Here is an 11,049-nt window from a genome sequence, read left to right on the forward strand (position 1 = left end):
AGGCACTTGCACACTGTAAGCATTTGGTAAATGCTCACTGAAATCTAGACTTCTGGGCTTCCAGGATCTATCCTAGCAGATACTCCAACTCCAAGTGAAACAAACCACTTTGCCAGTTTAAAGGTTGCGTGAAGATGCCATACACACAGTCTTCCTGCCAGCTCAGCGGGCCGGATGGCCAAGGCAGCTGCCAGCTCCGCATTGTGGATGGAGCTCTGAGAGCCTGAGGGGTGGGGGAGGCTGCTCCTGGGCCACCCCGGGTCATCCTGCCAGGGAGCAGGTGAGTAGCAGAACTGGGTCCCCTGGCTCTCAGCTGCGTGCGATCCAGATGCAGTGCTAACACCCTCTGCATTCTTCCCACGGAACACCTGCGTCTCCAGACAGAATTGGGGGGTAGGAAGCATCTTTCTCAGTCTATTTTTTATTTAATGGCTTTTTGCACATAATTTTTAAACAAATCAACACATTTTATTATTTTAAATGTCTTTGTATTTATTTTTTATTTGAGAAAGAGAGAGAGATGTCCCATCTGCTGGTTCTCTCCCAAAACACCTGTGGCAGCTGGGTTGGGCCAGGCCAAAGCCAGCAGGCAAGAAGTCAATCTGGGTCTCATACCTGGGTGGCAGGGACCTAATCATCCGGGCCCTCACCCTGTCTTCCAGAGTGCACATTAGAGGAAGCTGGAGTAGGAATGCAGCGGGACTCAAACCCAGGCGCTCTGAAGAGGGATGCGGGTGTCCCATCCAGTGTCTTGACCCCTGCACCAAACACCTGCCCCTCCCTCCGTGGGGGTTTAAGGGGATGACTTACTGCAGAAGAGGATGGAGAGATTGTGATGGAGGGGAATGTGTTCAACTTCCAGGTCTGCCTTTCACCAGCTGAATGTCCTCGGGTTGGTTACTTAACCTCTCTGAACTATAGCTTCCCCATTTATAAAACGAGGCAAATCAATCCATTCATTGGAGAGGCTTCAAGGGTTGGCTGGGTACCCACCAGAGGCTGCTGGGTGTTGGGACAAGGAGAAGATGAACCAGGAGCTCTCAGGCCAGCGGAAGGTATAGGCATGTGACCAGGCGCCTGGACCTGGCGGTGGTAAGTATATGGGGGGGGGGGCTACCCACAAGTGCAAGTGGAGGTGACACCATGGGGAGGGATCAGTTTTTCCTTGGGACATGGGGCCGAGAGAGGTTAGGGTGAGGTGGGGGGAGTTTAGTGGAGAAGACAGGTTGAACTGTTGTCTGTACTGAGTGTGATAAGGAACTTGGTTAGTGGGTTTTAAAATAATAAAATATTTTGATAGAAGAAAATGGGAAACTTGATTATTAAAATTTGGATTGTTGGGGCCGGTGCTGTGGCTCACTTGGCTAATCCTCTGCCTATGGCGCCGAAATCCCATATGGGCACCTGGTTCTAGTCCCGGTTGCTCCTCTTCCAGGCCAGCTCTCTGCTGTGGCCCGGGAGTGCAGTGGAGGATGGCCCAAGTGCTTGGTCCCTGCACCCCATGGGAGACCAGGAGAAAGTGCCTGGTTCCTGGCTTCAGATCGGCGCAGCGCCAGCCGTGGCGGCCATTTGGGGGGGTGAACAAACGGAAGGAAGACCTTTCTCTCTGTCTCTCTCTCTCACTGTCTGTAACTCTACCTGTCAAATAAATAATAAAAAAAAAATTTGGATTGCGTGTGAACTCCAAAGCTTAATTATTACAGTGAAATCAAAGCAATTGAGTTCCTGTTGTTAAGAGAAAGGAACTGTCTGACATGAATGCAACCTATTCAACCAGATTGACTGAAAATCTTCCTTTCAAATGTTCCCATCAGACCACATTTCCCAATTTTACTTTCATCACACTTCTGAATGATGATGAGGAATTGTTTACTTAGCACCAATGATGGGAAAACAGGCTTGAGCTTACATGTTTTAGTGATATTTGTATTAACTAGTCACGCATATTTCCAGCGTTACAAAGAGGAGATGTGGTCTTCATTTCCCGGGACCGTTTGGAAGACACTGAAAGAGGTTACAAAGAGCATCTGATTCCTAAGGTAGCAGAGCGAAGGGCAGCTGAGTGTCGGAGCTGGAAAGATAGTCATACGTCATGCAAAAATAACCAAAGATAATGTGCGTTCTCATTTACAGAGTCATCACGTGAAATCCGGAAAGACGAAATGCTAGAGCCAAGTCATCCTGTGAACTGCGGAATCTCTGGACTCGATACAATGTCCGACTTCAGAGTTTCAGACACTGAGGGAGAAAAAAAGTTTCCAAGGAGCATGTTCTAGTCTCTGCCATTTTGATAGTTTTCAAAACATTGTCTGTAATCCCTTCTGGGCGCTTTGTTTTTTTTTTTTTATTTTATTTATTTTTTATTTTTTTATTTTTTGACAGGCAGAGTGGACAGTGAGAGAGAGACAGAGAGAAAGGTCTTCCTTTTGCCGTTGGTTCACCCTCCAATGGAGGCCGTGGTAGCGCGCTGCGGCCGGCGCACCGCGCTGATCCGATGGCAGGAGCCAGGTGCTTCTCCTGGTCTCCCATGGGGTGCAGGGCCCAAGCACTTGGGCCATCCTCCACTGCACTCCCTGGCCACAGCAGAGAGCTGGCCTGGAAGAGGGGCAACCGGGACAGGATCAGTGCCCCGACCGGGACTAGAACCCGCTGTGCCGGCGCCGCAAGGCGGAGGATTAGCCTGTTGAGCCACGGCGCCGGCCATCTTCTGGGCGCTTTGAATTTAAGCTTGCTGTCATCCTACATGGTGGACTTGTCCCTGTCTCTGAAAATCTTCCAGTGTTACCAGGGAGAAAAGACTATGGCCCATGAAACGGGGACGGCACCAGTAAAGGATCTGGGTCTCTGATGACAAAGGGAGGGAAAGTGGGGGTGGCCATGTGGAGGGTGCAGGTGAGAGCGGCGGAACAAGGGAGAAACAGCGGGGATGAGCCCACAGCATCTGCAGCCTGGGAGGACCCTGGTTAAGGAGAACTGGATGTACAGGGGAGGGCAAGAGCCCCACGTGGAACTGTTTCCTGAAATTCACCTCTTCTGTGTCTTAGCTCCCATTTTACCAAGCAGGAAGGTGGAGCCAGCAGGAAGCACGTTGGTTATCCACAGCTACAACCAGTAATCGCCACGGGCAGTCGTTTTCAGAGGAGGAAGGTGTTGGGGCAACCTGCAGTCGAGCTGTCTTAGGACTTGAGGAAGTGCAATGCCACTGGAGAAATTCCAAGGGCGTTCCAGCCCTCGCCTGTGCAAGCTCACTTCCTTAACGTAACATCCAGACACGTAACTGGAAGCCCCCCAGCGGGACCAGGCTCCCGGGAGACCAGAGGCAGCAGCCCTTCCTGAGCTCAGCTAGGAGTCCTTCCCCTCTGTTGACACATCGCACATGGTTCTGGGCCAGCTGGGTCCTCCCCATTAGTTCCCCAGGTATGAAGGAGCCCTTTCCACGAGGATGAATCTCTTGGAGGACAAGGATTTGCCACATCTATTTTTGCTCTGCAGGACCTAGCACAACACTGAGGACTCTGAGTGTTCAGTAGATACCGATTGAAGTATTGAATTCAAGATAGATTTACCATGCAGCCACTCAGCTCGAGGCAGTGAGAAAGCTACTTACACTGAGTTGATCTCTCACGGTGAGCTCTGGATATAAATCATAGGTTACCGTATTGAAAGGCTAAAACAAATTTCTGGGCTAAGTTTAATCATCATCATTTTGGAGCAAAGAAAATGTGAAGTGCAGAGAAGCGAGTTGACTTGTTCAAGGTCACCTGGATTTCATTCACCTGCGACTTTTCCAGTGTTAAAACTGAGGGTCTGTTTCTCAGGAAGCCTCCTCCAATCCAGGAAAACAGGAATGACTCCCACGTCCCCATGGATAGGCGCGTGTTCAGTGCGGATTGGATCGGGCCCAGTTCTCTTGTCTCCCTACCCAGAGTCCTCTGGGAGACTTTGGGGTTTGGTGTGCTTATCCCCAATCCCTGTGGCTGGCAGGGTCTCTGGTGGCTGTGAGTGTCACACAGGAAAAATCCAGTGATGACAGAGTGGAGCCAAGCCAACGGGAAGACATGCGTCCCTATACACCTGTGCTGTTGCGTAGGCGGTAAACACATTTCCCCTCAAACTCGTCAAGTAACTGAAAAACGCTGAAAACACGAAGCAGGTTAATGACAACTCACAGCCTTGTTTTAAGCTCAAATGCTTTATCTAGGCCCTGAACAAAATTTGTTATACTTTTTGCTTTCCTGATTGTAAGGGAAGAAAACTCAGCAGTGCCATATTCATCAAAGGCCTTTGAGAAAAGAATTAAGCATTACAAACACATTACAAATTGCATTATATTACAAATACATAAAAACCGATCCAGAGGGCGCCTCTTCTCCTTTTTGTTCTACACGGCCCTGTCGCATTGGATTCTGTCCTGATTTAGAACATTGACATTTCGTTCACCATAGCTTCCGTCCATCATCCTGGTGTTCTGTTAAAATATTGTTCGTCTTGATGATGGTGCTATTTGGTGTCCACTTACCTTCTGCACCCAGACTCTCCTTACCCTAACCTCAGCCCCTTATCCTTTCACATCGAAATTCAGCAGACCCTACACACCACCCTGTGAACCGCAGCCTCCCTCTGGGTTTCCTCACTTCTCTCTTGGGATCCCTCACTTGTCCCAGGCCTCGGTTCAGGGCAGGGAACAGTCTGCTCTCAGATTCACCCGGTGAATGCCTGACTGCAACCTTCCTGCAGAGGGCGCTGTGGAGTCTCAGATTCAGGCGCGAATCTGGCGCGCCGCCCACCTGCTGTTGTCTTTCTCTGGCAGTTGGGTGGTTATGAAATCATTGACTTTCTATTTGCCTTTGGGGCTGACGTGAATCTATTATCCTCAGATCACCACTCTGATCTCAGACAACTGCCTGACAGAACCCAGCTCCTTTCCCCATGGGTGGCCATAACATCTGCACAACTTTCCCCAGGTGTTTGGTGGCCCAGCCACCGCTTCTGTGAAATTCTGTTTTCCCCTGGTCCCCCTGTGAGTCTAAGGGGACCAGAGCACAAACGACGTTGGCATTCTGTAAGGGAAGGCTGGATGCGTCAATCCCCAAAACAAGTTTTGACATTGCTCCGGAAATGTCATCCTGCATGCGTGCACCGCAAGCGCCTGCTGCTCCAGGCCGTCCCTGCTGGGCAATGACGGGCAGCCGGGGCCGGGGACAGCATAAATGAGCCGGGATCTGTAGCACCAGCTCACTCAGTCCCTGCTGCAGGCACCAGGCGGGTTCTCTCCAGGGGAGGAGCAGCAGTGTGTTAGTAAGTTGGGAGACACGGGGGCAGCAAGTCCCTGGTGGCTGGCCAGCTCCTCTCGAAGCTGAGGACCAGGGATCAGTAAGTCGTGCTCTTTCCTTTGAATTCCCAGCTCCCGTGACTCCAGCCCGCAGCCGTACGATGAGAGCCGCGGGACTTGCCTTTGGCTTTCTCTGTGCTGTGTCCCATCTCCTCTGGGCTGCTTCCACGGGGCTCAGAACACTGCATCTGGGAAGCTGTGTGATCGCCACAGACCTCCAAGAGATACAGAGTGGATTTTCTGAGCTTCGGCACAGCGTGGTATGTCAGGAGGTCCCTGTCGCCTTCATCTTCCCCCCTGCTCTGACTGCTCCCCAGGCAGCCCTGGCTGGGCGATCACCAGTCCCTGGCTGGGGACTCCTTGCTCGGGGGATGCGGTCTCAAGAAACATCTGGCATTAATGACTTAGACAGATGTTGGAGAGGGCTGCCTCCCCCTGGGCCTTGGCAGGGCGGGGAAGGAGGACTTGAAGTGGAAGACCCTGAGGACGGCCATGGACCTGTCCCTTCTTGCCTCCCCTTCCTCTGTTTAGCAGGCCAAAGATGACATCACTGACATCAGAATCTTAAGGAGGACGGAGTCTTTGCAGGACACAAAGGTACGAGCGTGATCCAGGCGGGCTCTGGGAGCAAGACTAGAAGTGGTGGCCTCTCTGATCTAACACACTTCTCTTTGCAGCCCAAGGGCCGGTGCTGTCTCCTCCGCCATTTGCTGAGGCTCTATATGGAGAGAGTGTTCAATAACTACCCAGCCCCTGACTATCACACTGTCCGAAAGATCAGCAGGCTCGCCAACTCCCTTCTCACCATCAAGAAGGACCTTCGGCTTTGCGTGAGTGAGGGGCGTGGGTGACAGGTGCATCCCAGCGCATGGCTTCAAGGTTTCAGCAGCCAAGCTCTTCTCTTCCCCCATTTAACGGATAGAGAAACTGAGCCCAGGAGTTCTAGGAACCTATGTTGTGTTAGTTCCTAGGTGATAAGAACTCCATTGCATTGACTTCTGGTTCTACATTGTATGCATAGAGTACTTCGTAAAGCCTAAAGAACTATATGATGCTAGCTATTTGATAGCAATGATACTAGTCTGTTGTGCATAAAATTGCGTGTCCTTGTGTCCTAATGTATCCTATGTCTGGGCAGTCAATCAACAGCATTGTACCATCAAGTATTGGACTTGACCTCAGAGTACGGTCTTTCAGGCACCTGCAAATCCAATTCCTTCTTGTCAGGGGAGCTCAGTACTGGAACAACTGGATGAGAGCCGGGGTGGGTTAGGTGGGGTAGGGAGGTCAGCTGGGGCCTCGTGGCCACAAGTGAGCTCCGTATTTGAGTACAGAAAGCTGATGGCCAGGTAATGACCCCAACTGCTGAAATCGGAAGGGACTTTTCTACAGGAGTGAGCAGCCACAAGGCTGTGCTTCGTGGGCAGACTGTCCACCTGCTTGTCCATGGCTAGGGCAGAGAAATCAGGATCCTTAGTCAATGCTGTTATTCACTGGGTCCTTTCCAGCATGCCAACAAAAAATGCCATTGTGGGAAGGAAGCAACGGAGAAGTACAGTCAGATTCTGCGTCAATTCGAACAGGTATCTGCGATTTCGGCATTGATGGGATGGGTGTGCTTCCAGGGCTGGGCTCGTGGATGGGTGGGATCATGATCATCTGGGAACCCTCTGAGCTCCCCCGGACCATCCCTTAACCCAGGGGGCACCCTTGGGGCTCTAGAAAAGTGGGGAGAGAATGTCACTCAGGGGACATCTGGATCTTCCAGCAGCAGAGACAGGAGGCGATAATTGTCCTACATCCCCGCACGTACACATACCTTCCGCAACACCCACAATTTCACGCACACTCTCATGCCTTCCTCCAGCTCGGTGAGCATCACAGCACACCCGCCGGCAAGGCCTGCAGTCCACTCCTCACCGACAAAGCCCTGCTCAGCCCTTCACTTACAGGAAGGCCCCGATGGTCCCATGGGCGCCCACCCTTTCCCATGCTACCTTGCCATCGCCTCTTCTGCCTGACTCCCCCAGCCGGCTGTAAACACCTTGGGGATAGAGACTGTGCCACTCACCCTGGATCCCCTGCCATCAGCCCAGTGGTGGGCACAATCAATATTAGTTCAGTTGTGGTGGGCACAGGAGGCACTCCCCCACCCCCCCCCCCCCCCCCCCCCGCTGAAAGAAAGCAGCCTGATACTTTGATTTCTGGGATTTTGAGAGGCCTTGGTTGTGGGCCCCAATCTACTACCCCTGCAGGCATGAATTTCCCTGCATCAAACCAGGGTGATGGCCCCGTTCTCTACCTCCTCTTCCTGAAAACTGCTCTGCTCGCAGTCCCCAGCAGACCCCCACTCCCCATGGCAGAACGGATCAGCCCTGAAGCACACGTCAGCACTTCCAGACCCACTCACGTCGGCACTTCCAGACCCACTCACGTTGGCACTTCCAGACCCACTCATGTCAGCACTTCCACACCCACTCATGTCGGCACTTCCAGACCCACTCACAGCCGTGAACGTCTTTCTCTTGTAGCTGGAGCCCCAGGCAGCCGTCGTGAAGGCCCTGGGGGAACTGGACATCCTGCTGCGATGGATGGAGGAGACAGCAATGGATGGAGGAGACAGCGAAGCAGGGAGGTACTGATGCCTGGCCGAGGGTCCCCTGCCCAATCGCCACGGAGGCAGAACCCCGAACCACCCTCTTCCGATTCACTCAGTGCTGGTCACAATGTATCGTATTTATTTATTATTTGTCTCCTTATATGGTTGTCTTTCTGTGCTCCCAATCTTACTTCGGTTCATTCTTTGATAAGATTTTTGTAATACCGTTTATTCTCTTGGATTATATTTATTAGCTAATATATTTATTTATTTTGCTATTGAACTTATTTATTTTTGTACTTCAACATGAGACCTTTAAACACTCCCAGATTCTATTTATAACAGACTGGGTGATGTATTTGCATATAGCAAAAAGAAAAGCCCCCTAAATTAGAAAAGAGTGGCTAGAGGGGTTAGCAGTCACTTTTGTTAAGGACGCATCACTCACCGCTACTGCTCTGTGAGCTGCTTGAAAGCAAACCATTGCCTCCTAAGTGTGGGTCACGGATGAAGAAGTCCGATGTGGGGTGACAGACCTGACCTGCAGTCTCTGGCCACCCCCGTTCAACTTCCCAACCCTCTACTGTACACCCTCCACCTGGGAAATCCTGCATGGCCAACACATCTTTCTACAAATAAAGTTTGCTTTGCAAAATATCTGCTTGGAGTTTGAAAATGTCTCAGGAGCAAAAAATAGTGTGGACCAGGAGCTTGACTCTCATGTCGCCCAGGGGCCTCTCGACCCCCTGGAGAAGCAGTGCAAGCGAGAGCCTGGGCTCTGCCCTCATTCGCTCACAGCCCTGGGCCCACGACGGCCCTTGGCATGAAGGACCAACTGAGTGAGCGGCCTCAGCTGGGCCCGCTTTTCCCTCTCTGGCTTGGAGCGCTGTCCTCCCTGCACCCCTGTTTTCTTCCTCACCCCAAGTTCCCGTGTCCCTGTGTCAGCGTCTTGACTGCCACACGTGACAACGCTCAGAGGCTTAAGGGCACGCGGTTGCTCTGTGGCCTCGCCAAGGGAGGCGTTTGAGTCTGTCCGGCCCCAGAGGTTAGGTTGTCGCTAGATCAAGGCTTTGTCTGTGGCGCCTAGGAAGGCAGTCTGTGCTTTCAGGCTCCCTCCAGGCGGAGCTTCCCTGGACTCTGAGGGGCCAGAGTTCGGGCCTGGCTGGCCCCCTCTTGCCTCCCCACCCCACTGCAAACTGCACCACCAGCTCCGTGGCTTGCCCAGCCTCAGGCACAACAGACTCACGCTCCTGAGTGGCTCTCCTTACCGCCTCCAACTTCCGTCTCCATCCATGGCCTGGGCCCTGTCATGGTTGAGTAACTTTATGGTTCTCCCCACCATATACCAATAACAAGTGCCCAATGGGGAGAATTCGGAAAATACAGCAACAAAAAAATTAGAAGCCAGGAGCCAGGAGCTTCTTCCAGGTCTCCCACTTGGGTGCAGGGCACAGGACTTGGGTCATCTTCTACTGCTTTCCCAGGCCATAGCAGAGAGCTGAATCAGAAGTGGAGCAGCCAGGTCTCCAACCGATGCTGCAGGACCCACCTCCCTGTCCAGGGCAATTGTCTCTTCTCTGCTTGACTCGCCGTAGTACTGATGGTGGAGGCAAACCAGACTGAGGGTTAAAGGAAAACCTCACTGAAGGTGGTTCAAGAGGGACAGGATCCTAAAGAAAGGCTTATGGTGGGAGTGCGGGAGGGAGGGAGGGTGGAGTGGGAAGATCACTATATTCCTAAGTTTGTATTTATGAAATGCATGAAGTTTGTATACCTTAAATAAAAAAATAAGAAAAAAAGAATGGTTTATGGTACTTGTTTCCAATTACAATAATACAGATGACTGCTCTCATTGGTTAAATACTTACCATGTGCTAGATACACACATTCTTTAATCCTTAAAATAGCCCTGTGAGCTGGTGGGATCATCACCAGTTTGCAAGGGATAGTGTGCTCAGAGACGGTCGGTGATTTGTGTAAGGTTTTACAGCTCATGGAGAGCAGAACCAAGGTTTGAATGCAGGCGACTGATACCTGGCCCGACACTGGCCCACCCTACTGCCTGCTCTCCCAGCACTGGCGTCTCTTGTTCAGAAACACCTAACGAGCATGTGGGAGGATTCCGAACCCGGACCTTCAAGAGCCTGGACAAGCGACACAACCACCTTTAGTCTCTGCACCTGCAGACCAGGCTTGCCTTCCTCCCACACTGCATAGGCGGGAGGGCTGTCACAGCTGATTAATGGAAAGACCTGAGACATGCTGCACGTGTCATCTCACCGCATTTACCCAGGAGCGTGACGAGATGGCGCCCTTGGCATTCTCATTGTACAGATGAGAAACTGCAGACCGGAGGGTAAAGCCTTGTTCACTGGTGGCGATGCAACATGAGTGCAGGTGGGCAAACTGGAGAACCGTGCTGTTAGTCCCTGGTGACGCTGGCTGGCTGGAAAGCCCACTGCAGAGAGAACACTTGACCAGTAGCAGCCCTGGCTAGAGCGCAGGAAGTGTGAACCATCAGCTTCCTGGTGCGATGCATCTCTGACAACTGCATGGAGTTTTGTCTTCCCAAGGGTCTAAACCTTGTCTCCTTGCAGGCAGAATGCCAGTTCCTTTGGAGATCAGTTTCTCTGGAGATGACTAGGTAAGCATGCTAAACCTCAGACTGACCTAGCAGCTTGGGTGACCATAGTGGTGACACCTTGGGTAGGTCACTCCTCCTTTCCTGGCCTCAGTTGAGAGATCTCAACAAGCAGACAATGGCCAGACTGCAGATAAGGATAGAACTCTGACCCACAGTCTGCAACAACCAGCCCAGGTGCCCAACCCACTCTCTACAGCCTACTGACTTGAAGTCTACCACTATCTGCTATGAACCCTGTAGCAATCGGCCCCAGATGGCCAAGACCCAAGATGGGATCAATAATTGACAGGCTCTCCAGTATTTGTCCTTGCTTCAGCTTAGGACCAACCAGAGAAAGCTGCGTATGTGCCTCTAACCAATCACCTAGGATGTCCCTCCTCTAGTTAGCACAGCACACCTCCCCAGGCCAACACCTCCCTTCAGGGTGTACCTGGAACTTTCCCTTTTCCCACTAAAAAGCTTTCCCACTCCCTG

At 51.9% G+C, this 11,049-nt stretch overlaps 1 protein-coding gene across 1 annotated transcript; it reads left to right on the top strand.

Moving 5' to 3' along the window:
* Nucleotides 1–4,945: 4,945 nt before the first annotated feature.
* On the top strand, nt 4,946–8,047 carry IL20 (interleukin 20). The gene is made up of 6 exons (XM_062211306.1): nt 4,946–5,298; nt 5,405–5,592; nt 5,864–5,929; nt 6,010–6,162; nt 6,841–6,915; nt 7,864–8,047. Exons 2-6 carry the CDS (start codon nt 5,434–5,436, stop codon nt 7,972–7,974), a joined length of 564 nt encoding a protein of 187 aa, XP_062067290.1. The 5' UTR covers nt 4,946–5,298; nt 5,405–5,433; the 3' UTR covers nt 7,975–8,047.
* The last annotated feature ends 3,002 nt before the right edge of the window (nt 8,048–11,049 follow it).

Source organism: Lepus europaeus, chromosome 14, assembly GCF_033115175.1.
Source record: "Lepus europaeus isolate LE1 chromosome 14, mLepTim1.pri, whole genome shotgun sequence".
Lineage (NCBI taxonomy): Eukaryota > Metazoa > Chordata > Mammalia > Lagomorpha > Leporidae > Lepus > Lepus europaeus.